The sequence below is a fragment of the Callionymus lyra genome, chromosome 1 (genome assembly GCF_982586985.1).
Source record: "Callionymus lyra chromosome 1, fCalLyr1.hap1.1, whole genome shotgun sequence".
NCBI lineage: Eukaryota > Metazoa > Chordata > Actinopteri > Syngnathiformes > Callionymidae > Callionymus > Callionymus lyra.
Window position 1 is genome coordinate 21,655,757 of NC_141818.1, and position 21,317 is coordinate 21,677,073.

The 21,317-nt window shown below is 38.4% G+C and overlaps 1 protein-coding gene across 1 annotated transcript in view; it reads left to right on the forward strand.

Moving 5' to 3' along the window:
* The window catches only part of sema4c (sema domain, immunoglobulin domain (Ig), transmembrane domain (TM) and short cytoplasmic domain, (semaphorin) 4C), a 96,008-nt gene that overhangs the window by 53,978 nt on the left and 20,713 nt on the right, over positions 1-21,317 (forward strand). Inside the window, exons 4-8 of the mRNA XM_087796706.1 lie at positions 11,602-11,756; positions 15,684-15,746; positions 19,178-19,276; positions 19,616-19,712; positions 20,121-20,240. Coding sequence (XP_087652832.1) covers positions 11,602-11,756; positions 15,684-15,746; positions 19,178-19,276; positions 19,616-19,712; positions 20,121-20,240 — 534 coding nt within the window. The remainder of the gene's footprint in view (positions 1-11,601; positions 11,757-15,683; positions 15,747-19,177; positions 19,277-19,615; positions 19,713-20,120; positions 20,241-21,317) is intronic.

Below are 21,317 nucleotides of genomic sequence, written 5' to 3' on the forward strand. Positions count from 1 at the left end.
ATTATTATTTCTTAAAGGGCAACTAATGGGAAAACCCAACTCTCCCTCACTCAAACTTTTTATATTTTGAAGTCTTCCTCTCCAAGTAAGTCCTTCATTATGATGATATTTTGAAGTTATTACTTTATAAAGTTCTCTCCCTTCTGAAATCTCAGCGGGGTTATGAGAGCGGCGTCCATTATGATTGTATTGACTTTTCCTCCAGCAATAAAGTACTAAATAACAGTAAATGTAATTATTTAAGTAAAAAGAAAGTTTTGTACAAACACACACATACTCATGAGAACAATAGAGGTCTGTGATCAATTGAAGGGACACACACTAGTTGCCATTTACAAGGAAGAACCTTTTGGACCATCACTACTGCCTACTTATTTTGCTATTTGATTTATAGTATTTTGTACATCGAGGTATAGTAACGAAGCTTTAAGAGCTCAGTAGGTGGCGCCCTCAGTTAAGTGTAGTTTCAATAGAATAGTTGTTCAAAGCAATAGATTATAGGCCAGAGAGTGACATCTAGTGGGCTCTGGAAAAAATGAAGCTTCATCAACACAATACTACTTTTCAATATTCTTGAACTACCCTGTGTGTAATGAATGTAATAGAAGTAAATATTATTATTTACTATTAAAAAATAACCTAATGCTAAATAAATTAAGAAAAACAACCCACAAAAATGGACGTGTGCATTAAGAAGAAAGCGTATTAATAAAACAAAATAATGCTCCTTCTATTGTAGACATTGTAACTGCTGGCTTTACAAATCAATCATCATTTTACCTCCATGGCAGAGATAATCAAAATATGTGTATTTTTGGTCCTATTATGAGATTTTAGGGTTTTTAGGAGAAGAGATATAAAGAATGTACCACTATAACAGTTTGAGTGACATGTTGGGAATCTCTCACTTGTGCGACCATTAATTCAGCCGGTTGTGGATTTACAGCAGCCTCCCACCAAGCTCTCTAATCAGTGTGAATTCCCCTTTTGTGTCGTCCTATTAATCCAACACAGCAGACTTTTGAGCTCACGCTTCATTTACTGTCAGCTAAAAAAGCCAAACTCCAGCCAACGAGTGAGGTCTTGTTATAGGAAGAAGCCTAAATGTATCTCTTGTCATGCTCTCATTCTGTCAAGCACCTGTGAACTCGACGCCAAAACCTTTTGCGTCATCATGCGCACCATTGTCATTTAAATTGTGTCTCTCTGTGACAGACTCGCAGGTTCTACTGGGTTCAGCAGTGTCTCTCACTTGTCCGTCTGAGTTTCCCTCAGCCAGTGTTCCCGGCTTCAAAGCTTTATTTTTTTTCCGAAAATAGGCTTTTAATCATAGTTTGGTGTGTGAGTGGCTCGGCGGTTAGCAGCTATAAGCAGTGACTGTGTGTATTTATAGCAGACAGGGAGAGGCAGCTCCACTGGAAGGTTGATCACAGAGTCCAGCCCTGACCAGGACCTTGTCAGTGACCGTGAGATGAAATGCTTGCCATGTATTTCTTGGTTTTTTGGCATTGTTTGACTTGGGTTGGGCTAAGCCTTGATTTGACCCTACAGAAAGTTACAGAAATAATCTGCCCTTTAGTATTAAGTTAAGAATCTCTTTTTCATTTTTTTTCCCTAGCTATGTCTTATTTTAGTATTGTTTACTCATTCTCCCCATTTTACAGACAATTCCCAAATGACAGATTTTTCTGTTTTCGTCCAAAGTTGAATAACTCTTCCCTGCTGCTTCCACGGAAGAAAACATTCATTACACGAGGGGCGGCTGCAGAACTGCTTCACTTTTGTTGCTATTAAACACATCACTTCCAATATTGTTGGGATCTTTTGTGTGATTCTCCACAGGCTGTTTTTATTTGAAGTCAGTGCCGCACAAAAGCGTCTTGATAAGTTTCACTCGTGGTGCATTCAAGGACATGCTTTAACATATCGACGCCCAGTGAAAGTGCTTCCAATCAAAGTCGATTCATGTGTTCTGTTGCATACATTTGAAATCTACTATAGCATGTACATTTGTTCTGGAAACATTGCAATTGTCAAAAAATATAAAGTTATCAGGAATATAATTGTAAAGGCACATAATGAAGTCACTAACATTGTAGCTTTGAACTTGCTTGTTTGTTTTTTTTGCAATGTAAGCAGTAGCGTGTGGTATTGAATTACTCTAGTTGGATGATCTTATTGTCTTGTGTGATTTTATTGCTGGAACACAGCAAGCCTTGTCTTTATTTAGCAGGGTATGTGCTCTATTGACAAATAAGCAAATATCAAGAGTTAAATTAACTCTTTTAACTAATTAATTGTTTAAAAAGTGACTAGAAAATGTCAAATTGGAGCCTTTATTTTTCCATCTGAATCAATGCGTAAAATATTTTTGCTAAATGACATAATTATTGAGAAATATGTGTATCGTATTTGATCACTCTAGTCCCTGCGCTTACATTTGACCTTTTCCAATGCTATCTTTGTTTGCTCAGATCTCAAACGTTTCCAAACATAGATTTAAAGGTGAAAGGTGGTCACTAGGACACTCACCAGGCAAAGTTCTTAAGTAAATAAGGGTGAAGTAAATAGCAGAATCTTTGGACCGTTTCTTAGCAACTGTTAAAAATGAAACCAATCGTTGGAAAATTATGGTTTGTATTAATATATGATCTAGTGATGCTTAAATAATTTGTGCAGGGGCTGGTAAGTCACATCTGAGTTTTTTCAATCTTACTCAGGAGTCCTTGGTGATAAATGTATATGGCCCTTCTCTCCTTAACACACCTGATGAATTTTACTGTTTTTTGAATTCGCTTGTTAAATCCAATATGCTTATTATTATTTAGACGTTTATTGCGTTACCATTCAAAAGTTTGGAAAAGTCAGGAGTCAGGAAAGAACAGACACTTACTGTACCTAACTTTATTTTGTATCCTTAACCCTTTATAACAATTATTTGTTATCTTAGGTTCAAGGTGACCCAGAGGCCCGAAAGTATTTGAGGTATCTCTTGTGTTGTCGCTGGGTCAAGGTGTTTTAGGTAGTGATGGGCTGATGAAGCTTCATGAAGCAGTGTCATGTTGTTTAGAGGTCAGTATTGTGGCACCATCAATAAAAAAATGATGTGAGGTTTTATTGATACAGTTGTTCAAACATAGAAATATAGTACAGAGACCACCATCTAGTGGCCTCTGAAAATAATGACACTGCTTCATGAAGCTTCATCAGCCCATCACTAGTTTTTGGGGCCTCTGGGTCAATTTGAACCAGAGATAGCACAAGGGTAAATAACATGTAGCCAATTAATATGGGATTTGGCCAGATGTTCATGTAACCCTGAAAAAAAGGGAGTCATCAGCATATATCAAAGCACTGAAAGTTGTAAATATGTTTTGAAACTGTGCATGAGAACCTAAATATATCAATATGAGGTGTTCTATCATTTAGTTTTTTGTCTTATATCGTATCGTATATATGGTATATTTCAGTTTCAGAAGTATGTGAGGATAGGGCAGAGTTTAATATCTATTTAGTATTGCGCAATCACTATGCTAACCAGCACCCGCATCTCATGATTCCTCTCCTAAATTGTGTTTTCCAGCCTAATGCTTACCTGATAGATGTGGCCGCGCTTCACAAACAGTGCAAAAGGGTCAAATTGTTATAAAATGCAAATGGGAAAATAATTTAAAGCAGTCATGCATAAGCCCTTTATCTGTTGCCACAATGTATTCAGTGTCACAGCTGCAAAATCAGATATGAAAAGGTGCTAAGCTGTTTCACCCACTTGTCACTTTATTTCAATGCGCGCCGTCCTGACATTAATCTTTATTTGCCACCAAACACACACACACATATCTAGCTGCTGGTGTCACCTGCTTCATTTTGTAATCATTTATCATAGGCACGAAGACTTGCACACTAACGCAACAAAAGTGAAGAGGTCTTGTAGTGCCTTCCCCTACTCATTATCTTACTACTATATTTTCTGACCTCAACCAGAGATAAGTCTACCTTTTGTATTCTTGGCTGGATGCCTTTGTTTGATTTCTATTTTGTCCTTTTTGTTGGTCTAACGCTCCGCATCTGTTGGATTCATTAGACCGCCTTTGGTCTCAGCAGGCCTTTTATTTACTGGCATCAGTTTAATTTTACACCATGCACACTGTTGTCTTCGCTGACATCAAAGGCGCTGAGATGAAAACAAAAAACGCAGTTATAAATGTGTGAACACACAAAAGAGGACATGATCCACGGCACCATAAGTAAAAGTAAAGCACTAGAAGACCAATACTTGAAGGGGTTAAAAGTCTTTAGCAGGATAGCAAAAAACCTTTTGAAGAAGATGAAAATATATTAAAGACAATGAAGAACCAGAATTGGACCGAAGCCTTAAGCTTGTGAAGCCTGTACCTAATTAACCCTGGTGTCATCTTAGGGTCAAAGTGACCCGAAGGCCTGAAGAGCCTTGACCCAGAGACAATACAAGGTGTACACCAAAGCACTTTCACTGGGATTTGTTTTCAGGCCTTTTGGTCACCTTGACCCTGAGATAGCACAAGGGTTAATAGACTCTGATAATTAAAACAAAAAAGGAACTGAATTTGTATTCAAGAATAGCAACTTTTCTACAGTGCTTGGCTTCAGGCGATTTATTTTTCTTCCACATGATCCCACAACCTTTTGAAAATATATTACTTAATTCTAAAACTTTATTACGAGAGACATCATCGCTAAATATCGCCACAAAGGAGAAAATCAAATCTTTCTTGCAGGCTCTATAAGTACAAAATGTTTGTCAAATTTCCCAAATCCAAAATTTATGAGGGGAGATCCATTGCGTTTCAATGACACCTATATTTCCAATTTCGAGGGAAGCCACAAGGGCTTCCTGAAAAGGTCCCGTGCTAGGCCTAGCCGATTTGCGGGTCCTCGAACGTCACCGTATTTGTCACATACGTGCTTCATGAGAAATCATCCTGAATTACTCGGCAAACCTCAACACCATAAGACACATCACTAGTTTTTATCTTTTTCGAAGCAGAGATCATGTGGCCGATAAGATGAATACAACAAGCCTTGTAGGGGCTGTATGTGACACCAAACTTGGTCTTTTAAGGTTAAAGAAAGAAGTAGAAATCTAACCCTATACCTAAGTGTTTGCTAGAAGGCATCATACATTTGGTCTACCTCCAACATAAAAGCTAGACAGGACAAATCCAGTTACTATCACACATTTTGAAATTAAGAAGCAGTTACAAGACTTAAAGTAGTTGGTAAATTATTATATATTTTCTTTGACTTGTTTAAATGTAAACAGAAGCTGACGAAACCATGACTACAAGGAGTAAAGAGTCAGACGAAGCAAAGGTTTCAAAAAATACTGATGAAGAATTGAGCAGGATTTAAGAAAGCTGTGTCTAAAAACCAGCTAAGAGCAGCTTCAAACACCTTGAGCAGATACTATGCATTTACATGAATACCGGCAATTTGTAAGGAAAATGTAGATGGGAGGATGTTTGTGTCTTAATTAGCCTTTATTCATTTGTACGTCCACTACTTAGTTCAAATTCCAACTCCTTGCATGATAGAGCTTTGAAACACTTGTTCTTAACACAAAATCCATTATTCATGGTGTCATGACAAATACTTGAAGGAAGACAAAGATGTATTCAGAAAAAATGCTAAGTGTGTTTAGAATGCAAGAACAACATAAAAGCCGTGCCTCACCTCACTGTGACAGAATGATAGCTGTGGATGAAATGAGACTATAATTATGGCAGTTCTAAACGTTGTTACCCTTGAAGAAATACATTAACGCAAATGTTGGGTGAAATACACCGTCAAATATTTCAATCTTTATCGCTTACGTCACTTCTGCCTAATGGAAAAATCCAGGAAAGGGAGCAGGGGAGCTAGTCCTGAACGAAGTGACACAATGAAAACAAGGATGAGCAGAATTTAAAGGCTGACATTGGATTTGAACAATGATGGAAGTGAAACATTTAAAAACAAACACCAATACTAAGAAAACAAAAGACGGACGAGCTAAAAGACCTTCATTGTTGACGTCAAAACAGAAGGGAGCTCAAAACAAAAAGTTTTTCAATCTTTTCTCAATAATTACTTATTTTTCATCATTCTTAGTGATGGTGTTTGCTTAAAGCCTTTCAGTATCAGAGATCTCAGTGGCAATTTTTCATATCCTTTCGAGTCACAGCTGAAAAAACACAAAGTCAGATTTTAATAAGCCAGATGTGTGCGCGCTCTTAGGTCGGCTCAGCGTTCACACACACAGGTAACATCACACACATGGATTTACACCGGCACATTCACCACAGGATTCGCCCAAGGGGACGCCACAGCGTGGTGACAGATGGTTAGTGCGTCTGACTGTGTAGGTTTCTTGATGAAAAATCAGTTCAAACTACTTAGAGTCAAACTTTCTAAGTAATCGAACGCACCAGGCAGGTGTACACAGATTTTCTGCATGAAGTAGAGGAGATGTAGTTCTTCACTACTGACGTTAGGAACAGTGTGTCAGAGTTTTTTTCTTCCTTCCTCTTTTGCCTGGCTGTTTGGAACACAGCAGATGTGTTTGGTCGTCCCCCGAGGATGTCCCACTCTGTCTCCTCTCTCTCCCTCCCTCTTGCCTCGCTCACTCATCTGTGTATATCCTCCAATGTTTATACCCTGCTGCTCTTTAGATAATAAGCCGACTCAGTACACCACTTCCTTCCTCTGGTTAGTTTGCTGCTTCTTATCTCTGGTTGAAAGGTCTCTTGCCATCCCACAGTGCTTGAGAAACTGTTGCTGCTGCTTTTTTGATTTCCAGATTTTTAATTCCTCACTGAAACTAGTCTTATTGTGATGCTTAAAATTTGGGATTGCGTTTTTAATACTGGTCTTCTGTGTATCTAAGAGATCGGGCGAGGTGTGTATGATTGAGGTGACCTACCATTTTTTTCACACTGCAACAGTTTCTTAAAAAGATTCATTCAGCCTATCCCAGCTGCTGAGGGCGAGAGGCACCCTGAGACACAGAGCTTACAACCAACCCACACACTTACCCCTACACACCAGTACTCAATCAACCACTGTATCGTTCCAAACTCTGGGAGGAAACCGGAGTCCCCTGAGTAAACCGCCTCTAGCTAGAAGCAAACTTACAACCTTCTTACTATAAAAGGATTAGAAATGAGTAGATATAGCAGTCAACTATTTTTTTAGAGCTAGATAGGGGGTGCCCTCAGTTTAAAAACATTTTCAATCGATTGCTTATAAAAAAAATAATAGATTCTAGAGCAGAGATTGACATCCAGAGGATATAAGGAATCAACGATACTATTTCAGGAAGTTTCATCAACCCGATACGACTAACCACCAGTTGAATGGGAATGTGTGAGCTATCCTGAAGTGGAAACTATTAGTTGGCCTATTATTTTTATCACAGTTACAGACAGCACTATCATAACATAAATAATAGGATCTCTCCTTTTTTTTTTTTATCCTTCAATATCTCCTTGTTGCTGTCGCAATTACGTCTCAGTGTATGTGACATGAAACCACTTAGCTCCCAGGCTGTCAGAGAGATAATCACTGCACATCAGATGCTTGACATTTGCCTTCACATCATCTGTCGAATGAACAGAGGTTAACCTGTTTGTGTTTCTGAGTGATAAGCGAACGAGAGATAGCATGGGTGTGGCTGTAATTATGTTGCTGAGAGTGCAGTTAGATATCAGGCTCACGAGGCATCAGCGATCTCTGATCTGGATATTTTGTGTCCGAATCAGAACCAAATAACCCAACATTTGATACACAGAAAAGGGTTAGCTTTACCCTAATTCAAAACAAAACAAATTTCCACTGTTTTTAGTATTCTTTTTAGGGATCTCTGATAATTAAGAAAGTAAAAGTGAAAACAAGGTTTAAAACAAAAAATATAAATAAATGATTACTCTGTGATGAACTTTAGTGTCTCGCCCTCTAGTTTCCACTGAAGTAAATTAAAAGAAATGTTGTTTCACTCTCGTGTTAGCCCTTGCTGAAGAACAAAACCAACACTACGTATGATGTTGAAGGTTAACCTTCTATTGAAGATGAGATGAAGAATTATGTTGTTGGCTTCAGTTCAGAAGTGCTGAGGGCAAAAAGGTAACATCACCATTATGTGATACCTTCTCTGTGTAGAGCAGTCTGTGAGGGAGGCTTAACATTATCACAAGAAAGGGGGGCATTCAAGAGGCCCAGGGGGGTTATTGTGTTCTCTGTGCCATAAATCTACACACAGATCATTCTTAACTTGGTGTAGCAGCAGCTGCTTGATCACAAACGTCTCGGGCAGAGTAGCAACAGGTGATCACATCTTTGTGTTTCGAGTCCACACTGTGCACAGCATGTTGCTGTGACTTCCATGAGGCCTTCGACAATAGGGGTTATGATGTGCTCTGGAGGATCCTGGAGCTCCCAAGAGACTCCCTGGACCTTTTGCATCTTGATCTTTTGGTTCTGAGAATGCGACCACGGCTCCTTAAGTCCAAGGAATGGGTCATGGGAAGGGTGGTCAATGCAATGTGGAGGTCCCGAACCTTGATTTGAGTTCCACGGATTACTACAGCTTAGTACTATTACTACAGCATTACGCTCTTAAATGTAAAGGTTCTCATGTAATACCAAAAGTCTGTATTAAAGTCATGCTCAATCCACAGTACTGTGTTCTCTCGCCTCACATATCTGTGCCGCTTCAGACGGAGAAAAAGTGCAAAAATCTGGATATTTCCTATCTTGAAAACAACCCAAGTATTTTTATACAATTTATGAAGCCATCATGTGCATCCTATGCTGCCGCCTCTTCTCACTCCTTCCCTATTCCTCCCGGATGAAGTGAAAAACAGGGAGACAGAGCAAGGTGACATTAGAGGCAACAAGAGTGTGGATAATGAAAACGAAACACCATCCTTAGCTATTATTCTCTCTGTTTCTGCTTGCTTTTTTAGCTCCAGTGCTCTAAAAGATTTAAATGCATGGATGTGTGCGTGCAGCAGTTATATCTCTTTTTTAAAAACATTGATTGAGAGAAAAGAATCGTCCACGGTCTCGCAGTAGATTGGAATTCCTCTGTAATTTCTTGTTTAGATTGTTTTCATGCTGCATGCTGGCAGACGCTTCAAACTGTGGACACATTTCCCCCCCAAAAAACATCTAATATTCAGTAAACACACTGATATAGATTATAAGCTGAGTGAAAGTAGCAGTTTTCATCACAGCTTTGCATTAAAATGCCATCAGCATCTTGATTTTCAGCCCAGATAATGAACTATCTAATCACATAGATTTACATCAATTATTTGCATTCATATGCATCATCATACTTGTGTATTCAGTCTAGGCGCTCTCATCGAGCTGCTCCACGATTCACAATTACCTCTCTAAGACCGGGCCTTAACAAAGTAATGTCTTGGTGGTTTGCTAATCTTCTGTTCAGCTCTGAAAGTAGATCCATATCCTGTTTGCGGGTCCCTGCAGTTTTCCTGAGTGAACGCTTTTCAGCTCACAGGCCAAAAGGGTCAGCTCAACTCAAGCATGTGTACTACAAGTTTTTCTCGCTCTGTGATGTACTCAGCCTCGAAACGAGTGCCAGGAAACCACTGTGAAATAAGTTTTTCTTGTGAAATAAATAGTTTAACAACCTCTATTCAGTTGTGATGGTTTCATGAAACCTCTTGAAACAGTGGTGTCTTTAGGGCTAAGTAGATTTAGTGGAGTATTCTAGTCAACTCAAAGGGAGCTTAAATCCGTCTACCAAAGTAGGAGCTGGTTTATTATTCCAAATCTTTTTCATTACACATCCCTTTTATATCGGCATGTGATTCCTAAATACTCTTCAAGATAGTGTTTAATAGCTGTTAGCTGTTTATTAATACTTGCACTGCATAACCTGTCTAAACGTCTTTTTATAGTTTTTATATCTTTTTCATACTTATAACCTTATGTATAACTTGCCCATAGCCTGTACATAGCTCCCTATATTCATGTTCATATCTCCTCCTACTGTGTACATTCAATATGTATATTCTTGGTAATTCTTCTAGATGCATGCAAACTGCATTTCTTTGCCTGGTACTTGTGACCTGTGACAACAAAGTTGAAATCTATTCTCTTCTAAATCAAACACAAAGGAAGAATAGTTTCCAATGTACTTTAAAGACTTTCCACGCAACTTCAGAACTAGTCTGATGGCATAGAATAGAATAGATACCATGCAACCAGCAAAAATATTTGCAGGAGCCTATCCCAGTCTCTGCGGGCGTGAGGCAGGGGACACCCTGAACAGGACATCAGTATGTCGCAGGACACACAAAGAAACACAACCATTCACAGGAACTCATACCTATGGACAATTTCGCCAAGTTCCCAATCAACCTCTGTGTGTTTTTGGACTGTGGGAGGAAACCGCAAAACAGGGAGAACATACAAACTCCACACAGAATGGTCATAAGTTGCCTACTTCCGGACCTGGACTTTCTCAGTCAGTGTCATGTTCTTACGGACCCCACTGAACGAGTTAGTCCCAAAGTTCAGGCAAAATTCTCATAGTGACTCAGACATTTATACGGAATCAACATCATCAGAAGTCTTTTGAGGTTGAACAAATCATCGGGGCCTCCATCTTGAATGAGGAAAATAACAACTGCTAACTAAAGTCACCTTCTAAACCAGCGTTCAAAACTTCTCTTCTTTATAAGTATTCTGCAGACTTGTTAAAGCGACGCATACAACCTCCAGATGTCTTCCACCCTGCTGCCCTGATAGCTGCCATGCTGCCTTCCCCATCAAAACAAAAGCCGCGGTGTTATGAGGGAATCACTGCGTCTTGTTTATTTGCACAGCTCTGCTAAACAGACAGGCGCCTTATCTCCTCTCGGAAAATGCAGATCTGGAACGTATCAAACTTGCTGAAGACTCATTTTTGGCTCCAGGTTGTTAAAGTCAACCCAGAGCTTAGAAAACTGTCAGCATAGCTTTCCATCTTGTCAGAATAATTTATATCAGATCCTAAAGGATATGCAGGATAGAGTTTTAAAAGGAATGACTTTAGAATTGATTTGCTACACACTCTTTCAGTTTCATTGCTAATGCCTTTTCATGTATTTACATTTTACTCACTGACGAATCATTTATGGACGTAACTGTACAAGTCTGTCAGTGTCGGTGAACATTCAAAAGTGATTTGACAAGTGGAGTTCAAATGATCCTCACTTCTCCTTCCACTGCTTCAGGGCAGCTCGTGTTGAATATTTGATTACCGACCTTGAAACATTTTATTGAAATTTATGAAAATTGCTCATTGTGACAATATGTTTTATTAGTAATTTGGGTTTTTAACTTAAATTATTTCGCTTTTCATGAGGGCCAGCTAATATAACTTTCATTTAATTTCAGTATTTTATTTACGGATGATAAGCTCCTCGTTTTCAATGTTTAACAGCTTAATTCAACCCAAAAAAAAGACATGTGATTACTAGATGTTGGTGTCGTGGACTGTTTATTTTCTGTCACTAGACATGATACCATCTGTATGTTAATGTTGAACCTCTGCACCGTGTGTTTGAACAGATGTCCTGGACAGCATGGCGCGGTTCAGCGTTCAGGGAATCTCCAACTACAGCATGCTGACACTGTCAGACCATGAAAGAGTTCTGTACATCGGTGCCCGAGAGGCTCTCTTCGCTCTGGATCCAAACGACATCAGCAGGCAGCTGCGACCACAGGTAACACACAGACACACTCACACGCATCTGCTCAACTTCAATGTGGATCAAGATAAAAACCTTTCTCATAGAGGGAGGAAAGCGTTAAACCTGCTGAATATCTTGACTCTGACAGGAGTTTGGACAGGTCTTGACAGAAATATATTTAGCTGTTAAGTAAATGTATGACTTCGAGATCCTGGGGCGGATGTTCCAGAATGTGTGTCTTCACTGCACTCTAAATACAGAAGCAGAGGGGTCAAAGCATCAAGACTTATGGAAGTGCACTTTTCTCTCTATTCTGATTTCCTCGTACAAGACATAAGTCAGGCCTAGGGGCACTTCATGTTGTAATAGAGTCTCGTCAAAAATGGCAGCCAAAGAAAGTAAAATTCACAATATGTCTAAAACATTATTATTAAAGGCATTTAAATAACCACAGAATTATTTGAAACCAGTCTTTTTTAACACAATTGTCAGACAGTAATAACCAATAAAACAGGTATTTAATACTTCACGGACCTGTGGTTGGAGACATTTTCTCTAGAGTTTGCAACTACGTCAGCCAAACCAGTTGGAAACTTAATGTTTTAAATATTGTATCAAGATAACTCTTGCTTTTATTTGCTTTAAACTTAAATATAATCGTTTTAGAGCCAATTATATTCAGCTAGCTATAGCTAAATAAAAAAATTAATAAAAAAGAGTTGTTACATTTGTAGACATAAAAGTGGTCTATTTGTTGTTATTATTTTAATTAAATAACTTATTTACATGGTCATTGTTCCTATAGCAACTGAGGACGTAATGACTGACCATCTAGTGGCCGGAAGTTTAATTGCAACACCAAAATGAACAAATGCAGGGACTATTTGCATGTTCATTGTAAATAGATATTGAATTATTTTATTTTACACACAAATATTGTTATATATTATTGAAATATAAACCATAAAACAACTATATGAAATGTAATTTAAGAGCAAAATATGTATTATATTATATAAACATCTTTAAAAATAAATAAATAAATCGATCGGCCATGTTCAATATGTCATAAAGTTTTCTTATTGTTGTACCCCCCCATGTTCCAAACCAGATGTGTGGAGCTGACGTAATGTAAAAGAAAAGCTCTGCGCTTGAAATATTCTTTATTTTTTCTGCTTCTGACCAACTTTTATTGGACTCTTTCGTGACACGTTCCTCGTTTACATTTGAGTACAAACACATGGAGGACAGTGAAGGACAATTGTAAAACGAACTCTCCCATTGTTCTTGGTGCTTTTATTAGTCTGGTCTTTTAATGGACAACGTTTCAAGGAGCCTCTTCAAATACCACACTGAGAGTTAAGATGTTTAAAGAGATGAATTCATCTTCTGATGTTTGCAATGAATCTGATTTCACAAGTTCGTCCATCGCACTGTAGCTTTGTAAGTAGAACAATAGTGGCTCCTAACGTAGTTTTTCCAACGTAAAAGTTCTTATTTAGGGGTATTTCAGATTTAAATTGTAGTATTTTTTCAACTCAATGCATTATTAGATAAGTATACTGGCCTGAATCCATTTGAGTATTGTCAGAGTTGATTCAACTTAATCTGAGAAATAGGCTGTTAAAAACAAAGTAATGACATATCTGATCTAGTTGGTAAAATTGCACTTTGGCTAATAGTATCATTACTTGTTATTGATGAAACATTTTTTATTATGCATCAGATCCAAGTCATCCTTTTAATAGTATTGTTGCCAAGTTATTGCTTTTCTTTTGAAGGTAGCTCTTTTATCCGTAGCTACTTGGCTGCGACAGCAATAGTGTGCTGCCAAATTATATTTTATCTAATATTAAGCTGTTTTATACTCTGTTATTGGCATCATCAAAGTACAGCTCTCATCGAAAACATCCCCACGGCTCACACTTCTCTCTCAAAACTTGTTTCCCACTGTATTTAATTTGTTTTCTTTGAGGGAGTCTTGGGTGTTTGTGAGGAAAGCTCTATAAATACTAACAACTTCACCAAATACACACATTTACTGGGAGTGTCTGAAGACTCTCAATTGAATTTTCCTTCGTTCTCTCAATAATTTGATCTGTATTGCAATCAATACAATTATAGCAACAAAGCGAAGGCGAAGTGAGCGGCCGGCGGCGGCCGAGGGATTGTTATCGGATTCTCTGCCTTAATGGGCCGTTATTAGGCGAACACACACACTCACACACACATTGATACACACATGCATCCATAGCTGTTCCCTGAGTGAGTCTTGGAGGAATAGCACGACCACATGTTGCCACAGAGAAGAAAGTGATCCGGAGAAATGATGGTGGAAGGACAGGGAATGGTCCACTGCTCTGTCACCATCTGCCCACCGCTCTCTCGCTTCTCCTCCCTCTCTATTTCCTTTCAACTCCACTCTTTTCCATCATCACTGCTGTCTGTCTGCGTGCCTCCTCACTTTCTTCCTCCACTTCAGTATTCGACAGGCGTCTCCTTCAAATGTTTGACATTTTCGCAGACACAATCTCTGCAGTTCTGTCCTAATTTCCCCATAACGTTATATAATCACTTTGCCTGCCTTCCATCACTGTTAGTTTAAACATCTACGCCAGAATCTTATCGTCAGTAACGCCCACGTCCTTTTTAGCTTTATTGTCATTTGCTAATGGAATGATCAAAGTTGCGGGTAGAAATAATTACTTGAAAAAGTATAGTTACTTATAATTAAGACTTTTCTTGTTAAGAAATAATTTGGGTTGGAAAGCTGACTTAATCGATTTTATCTTTGAATATAAAGTTACAGATGGACATGGATTCTTATTTATTTAAGACTTAAATTGGGGAAAACAGTAATAAAAAAAACAGCCTCGACAAAGTGAATGGAACACAAATAGTTTATAGACTAACAGAATAACATTTAATCACAGTCTGCAGTCCTGACCTCACCACAAGTCGAGGTCCATCTAACAGAGCTCCTATCCAATGATCCATCAAACCAATCGTGGTTTAATGAATCTATAAATGTCCAATTTGTTGGCCAAATAAAAAGTCACCAACCAAAAAACTGAGAAAGACTGTTTGCTTCAGTTTCTTTTAACAGCACTTGATATTAACAATATACTTTTTTTCCTTCTAGTGCTACTTTTTTATGTGGAAAATGAATTGTGGTGGCCAGTGTTTCATGCTCGCTAAACAACACACCACATCATTTCAGTTGAATCAATCCTAACCTTGAGCAAATAGGGGGCTTATGTCAATTTACACAAATCCAGGTCAAATCCAACTTTTTTTGTTCAATCAAATGGTTGATAGAAAGAAAATCGATGATTCTGTCCATTTAATTATTGTTGGGTTGGCTGCCCTTACTTCCTCTAACAGAGTTTAATTTCTACTCTTTTGAAGAAAAAGAAAGTTGTTCTTATGTGGCAGAAAAACCTGCAGTTAATGCTGATAAAGCTAGTAATGTGCTGATGAAGCCAGTGGACTCTTAAAGGATAGTGCTTCATGAAGCTTCATCAACACATCATTACCTAAAGCCAGACCTTTGTTAATATCCTACAAATCTTTTCAGCGTTGTAACACTGTATCCATTAACTTGTAAAACACAATAACAAAAGCATTAGGTCAGACTGTTGACTGCAAAGTGGAGCATTTTATCCTAGTCGAGCATAATCATGTGACCACGCATCGACCCTGAAAGCATCAGCAATTCTGTGCCCGACCAGACCCCCTCTGTGATAATTAATCTTGACTTGAGCCGGTATGGATTCACTGCAATCTCTAGATTAAAACACATAACCTGAGGATGCATCTGTACTTAAAACTTAATACCATAAAGACAGTGTGGCTATGAGGCTTTTTGGTGCATTAGACTTACATTTGCTTTACATATGCATCTAGACTACATATTATCTTTCACTGTCCATGACTGATCTGCATCTGTCTGCCTTCTAGATCGACTGGCCGGCTCCACTGGACAAGAAGAGGGAGTGCGTCACCAAAGGGAAGAACAACCAGGTGCAGTGGATGTGATAGATCACCGGCCTGGCTCAAGGGCAACACAAGCACATGTATTAAAAAGCATGATTAATCACGCAGAGTTTCACTTTACCCAATGACATTTTGCCAAGACTGAGTAGGTGGATTTGGACTGGAACCAGTCCAGTCATTACATTAGCACACAGTCGAACACGTCTTCTAAACAGGTCCTGGATCAACATCGGACGTGATCGCACAAAGAGCAGCTGTTCTGAAATGAGTTGCTTAATGTCTCGCACTACAGTTTAAGAGGAACGTTGAGCAAGACGCAGCAGATTTTAATGAAGTTGTCAGGCAGGTGTGATTCATCATAAAGTTGCTCTTAAATTTTACGTTACACATATAACCACATTTGAGAGGGTACAGTTTTTCCCGACAGTGTATTGTATTAGATTCAAAGTACTGTCTTTTATCAATCAATATAATTAATGGTTAAAACCAACATAAACTTATTTTAATTGAAAGTTATTTCAAAGGGTTTTTGACTCTGGTTTCCTCCCGTGCAAGTATTTTTAATAACAGCAACTTGAGCTGGTTACCAAGAATTGACCCTTGTGTTATCTGAGGGTCAAGGTGAACGACCTCCACCACTGTATATGTTTGTTTTCGGGCCCATGGGTCACCTTGACCCAGAAAGAAGACATGGGTTAAAAACAATTTTATTATTGTTCAAATTAAGATTTTTTGCAAAATTAAGTGAATTAGTTAGTGTTAGACAACCTTTGAACTAGAAAAGCACTAAGAAAGTGCAAATATCTGCCTAGGAGCTCATTTCACATAAATTTATTTCATTTAAAAGCATACTATCCTGAAATGAAAAAACATAGATTACGGAAGGATTGGGAATCAGGGTTAATGTAAATTTTTAATGTCATGTTTAATATTTATATTAGTTTTAAAAATGGAGCACCAGTGGATAGAAACCATACAACCTTAAATTTAAAAATAATCATTGAAATTTTTTGAAATCAGTTTGCGAAAGATAATCTGTGACATAATAATCAACTCCTAACCTGAAGCAAAAATGTTCTGTGTGGATGATAGTGAGTATTTTAGACAAAACTACTGGAAGTTAATGCAAAATAAAACAAACACCTCAAGCTGCTCTATTTGTATTCGATTTAATGATGCATCTTGCTCCATTAATTGATTATTAATTCAGTATGTTTTAAAAAGCTTAACAAAATACACCAAGAGACAGATTTAAGGCTCAAAAACACTTCAAAGTGTCACTTTGGGACTTTCTAAAGGTGTCTTTGCTGACGAATGTAGATTTAAAATCTCCTGTGCCGGCTGAGGTGCTGCTGACAGTTCATTTAAGGCTGCACTAATCTCTTAATTACAATATTTGCACCTTGAAAACAGAATCTTAGTTATATTCCAGTAATAGTCCGATGAGACTGTATTCCAACAAATGTTCCGGTTATGTCCGTATTGTTTGTTGTTTTGAAATAGAAGAGTGGTATAATTAGTGGTATTACACTGGAGGCACATGTTTCTCCTGCACTTCACACAGGTTTTTTCACAGTAAGAGCTTTTCGTTGTTCAGGCAGCATCATGCACATTTGTCAGAGTTATTTAATATTTTATAGGAACACAGAGCTTTTTGGAAATGGGGCTGAAATTTCTCACTGCAAACCGCAGCGGCGTTTGATGCGGTTACTCGCAGAGCAGGAATGAAAAATTGTTTACTGGAGTAGATCAGCAACACTATTTAAATGAGGCGGCAAAAAGAAGAGAAGCACAGCTGGATGTCAGCTCTCAATCGAACGCTTCATATAGATGTAGTGCTTGATCAGGATGTAAGGAATTTAGTCATCGCAGTTATCTCTGAAAGCTTGGACTTGCTTTTATATTTCGTTTACTCGGCAAACAGAACCATATGGTGTTGACACTAAATAAGCAATTACATTTAATGATGATTCTTTTCATGTTGTTGTTGTGGACTTTGGAAAGTGCCAGACGCTTCTCGTCCTTATTATCGTTATGCTGTCTCAATTTATAATCCTGCCCCTGCTACAGTTGAATGCAGGCGTTCAGTTGTTGTTGCTCATCAACTTCTGGCCATTCAAGTGACTCACAATCAAAGAGAACGTCATGTGAGAGCATCTGTTTCTGCTTCCCTTGAAATCTGTATTTTAGCAAAAGACATGGTCTCAAGATCTCACATGGAAAATTTGAAATATATGTTCTATTATCAATGAATAATCAATATATATATCAATTTGTACTGTCTAATGACAACATTTGCGAATCCCTGACTTTGTGGATGAAGATGTTTGCTGATGATATAGGGATTTGCTTTGAGAGTAAAAGATGAAGAAGAAGCTGGAGAGAAACATGGTAAAAACTGATGAATTTAAGTATTAAGGATAAGTCATACAGAGTCACTGAGAGCCAGGGGAGTAAAAAAGAAAGTGCAGGCAGAGAAGAGTGTGTGAAGACGAACAATAGGGGTAATGACAAGGGATTTGTTAGAAAGAGAAAGTGATAAAGGAGGTAGGAAGAAGAAGAAGTATGACTTGGGAGGATGTTGGTCCTCACCCAAAAAATATTGTGAGCTAAACTATAAAAAAGAATAATACAATAATTATATATATTTTTCTTAAATAACCACGAATGGCTACAACTTAAATACTTTGTCTAATTAAACACTGAAATAATGGTGCATTGAAAGTCAGAGAAGATGATACAACAGGTTGTGTAGTGAGTTAGTAATTTAATGCAGACAGAGAATCGTAATTTTGAAAACATCAACCGTGAGATTGTGGATCAGCAGCAATCAGTGGCCTTTGCCTATTGCTCGCCATGGGACGTAAACAACATCATCATCAGACTCAAGAATACATTCCTTGACAGAACTTCCATTTCCTGACACTCTGCCTTCATTTGGTTGGCAAATCAAATTGGCAAAGAGGTGATTCGAGTGTCCAAAACCTCGACACAAACTCTTGTAAATTCATGCGAGGGAAGGAGTTTCTTTGTGATTATTGGCCCCCTCAGTGCTTTCTCTGGTGCTCATTGATCGTTCCTTTCTCTAAGAAGTCTTGGCCTGAAGCTTTTAATTTGGATTACTTTAACTTCCTTTTGTCCTCAGTGCTCTCTCACGGAGAGTTTTATTGCCCGACATCCTCCCCCAAGAGTTGCAACAACAACTTTCAAGATGCTGTAGTGTGTGCAGGAGCTTTGGATTTACGAAACCGTATAATCTCATAGCAATAGTTGATATCAGGACAAAGTGAAATGACTTTTCCCAGAAAAAAAGACCAGAGTCAGCTGTTTTTGGATAGAATACATTTTGCTCATTGAAGAAAGAAGAAGCATGAACACATACAGACGGCACTAGACACTTGATAATTATTTCACTTTCCAACGGGTCACCAAAACTTTTTTTCTCTTTTCTCTTACAGACCGAGTGTTTTAACTACATCCGCTTCCTGCAGAGCTACAACCACACGCATCTCTACACCTGCGGCACCTACGCTTTCCAACCCAAATGCACCTATGTGGTATGTGTGTGTGAGGATAATGACTCGCAGCCACCAGTGACGGCAGGTGTCAACTCGAGATGTTTGCTACCTGACCCGGGGCTCAGATCGCTCAGACAAACTCCTATTAAATGCAGTTGGAGAGGATATATTGTGCTCGGACTCGTGTGAAGAGTAGAGTTGTCCGCATATGCGTGTATGTTGTGTTCATGTATGTGAGACTGATGTGTTTGGACAACACGGCAACAGTTGGAGACCCAGTTTCTTGTAACAGACAGACAGAGTTTGTCGCTATGCCATGTGGGTCATGAATTATACGGACAGTGAACCACCTGTGTTTTCTCTTCCTTGTGTGTGTAGAATGCTGATTATTTCAGCCTCAACACCGCTGCGCTGGAGGACGGGAAGGGGAAATGTCCATATGACCCTGCCAAGGGTCACACTGGTCTCATAGTCGGTGAGAGTGGCGTTATATTTCCTACTTTACAGATAACTTCACATCGTAAAATATGAGTTTTAATCACTGCGATAGATCCACATCCATTAATGTTGATGAAATGACCAATTCAGTCCACCTGCCAAAGGACACTGTCAGCTTTTCTTGTTTCATCCCATCATCTGGTATATTAAAGTGATAAGCTGCATGTTTTTATGGCTTTAAAAGAATCATAAAATGTCCATCAAATTGCATGCGGAACACTTTTTTTAAATTTGCAGTGTCACTCAAGGGTCTGGAAAACCGGTTTAAATTTATATACAACTTTTAGTTAGCTGTCATTCATCCTTCACACAAACCATTGCAGTCACCGTGTTAAGCAGCTGCCGACCTGTCTCTGACTGACACTGGCACATTGGGATGTTACAGATAAGGAACTCTACTCAGCGACGCTCAACAACTTTTTGGGGACTGAGCCAGTCATCTTGAGAAACCTGGGGCAGCAGCATTACAACATGAAGAGCGAGTACTTGCCTGCGTGGCTCAATGGTAAGTCAAACACATGCTCATTAAATACAATTAACAATTAAAGAAATCAATATTTTTAAGACAGATTGTGAGCGGTTACGATTTGCATTATGTTGAAAGGTAATCCTTGATTTATTTTTATTTTATACTCATATGAACAAGAAGTAATTTCATGATAATCTCACGTCAAAGGTGTTATTAGTATTTGGAACAATGAGAGAGCAACAATTTATCAAATCTGATCAATAACTCAACAATTCTGCTTTACTAGACTTTGTGCAGTGATTACAGCGCCCCCTTAAGAGGGCACCCGGAATCACAAGTTTAATCTGTAATATATACTAAATTCGTATCAGGTAAAAAGTAATTGTTACATAAGATTACATATTTAAATTGAATGACATTTTTAAAAGTCAGTTAAAGAAAAGGTCCACAGAAAATCATCACACAGGCTGCAAATGGCCCACAGGTCACAAGTTTAAGACCTCTGATGTAAAGTTTCGGAAGAGCATGAAACTCGATTATGAGGTTTCACCTACGTCATTTGACGAAGTTTAAAAATCATGTTTCTCGTATGTAGCATTAGCTCAACAATTCAATCAACAGTGGAGCTTAACTGCCTTCAACCTCTACTCGCCGCAGGCAGGTCAAAATATGTTGGTCTACAAGACGGTTGTGGCTCCAGAGTGAAAGGTTTTAAAATCAGTATGTGGGAGGTTGAGTGACTTTGCGAGTGACAAGAATTGATAACTAAATGCTTTGTCCTTGGGTTAAATACTCGGTTTGACATCACTATTGCAGCACCACCCAATTCTAAGTATCTCTGTGAGGGAAACTTTTACCTCTGTTCTTGTTTAAATGGCTACTGTTCTTCTAAATGAGTCTTAGATTTGATACACACTTAAAGCCTCTATTATGCTGAAATCATCTTTGTATAAAGCGAGATGAGATATGACTGCTGCGTGCTGAAGGAGACACAAAGATGAGAACATATTGACTTTATATTATTATCTTGAAACTATAGTGTGCAGCGTGGAGCTCTTTGGTTTTGGAAATATTCTTGTTAAAGTGAGGTTGTCCAGAACAGCTACAGTAACT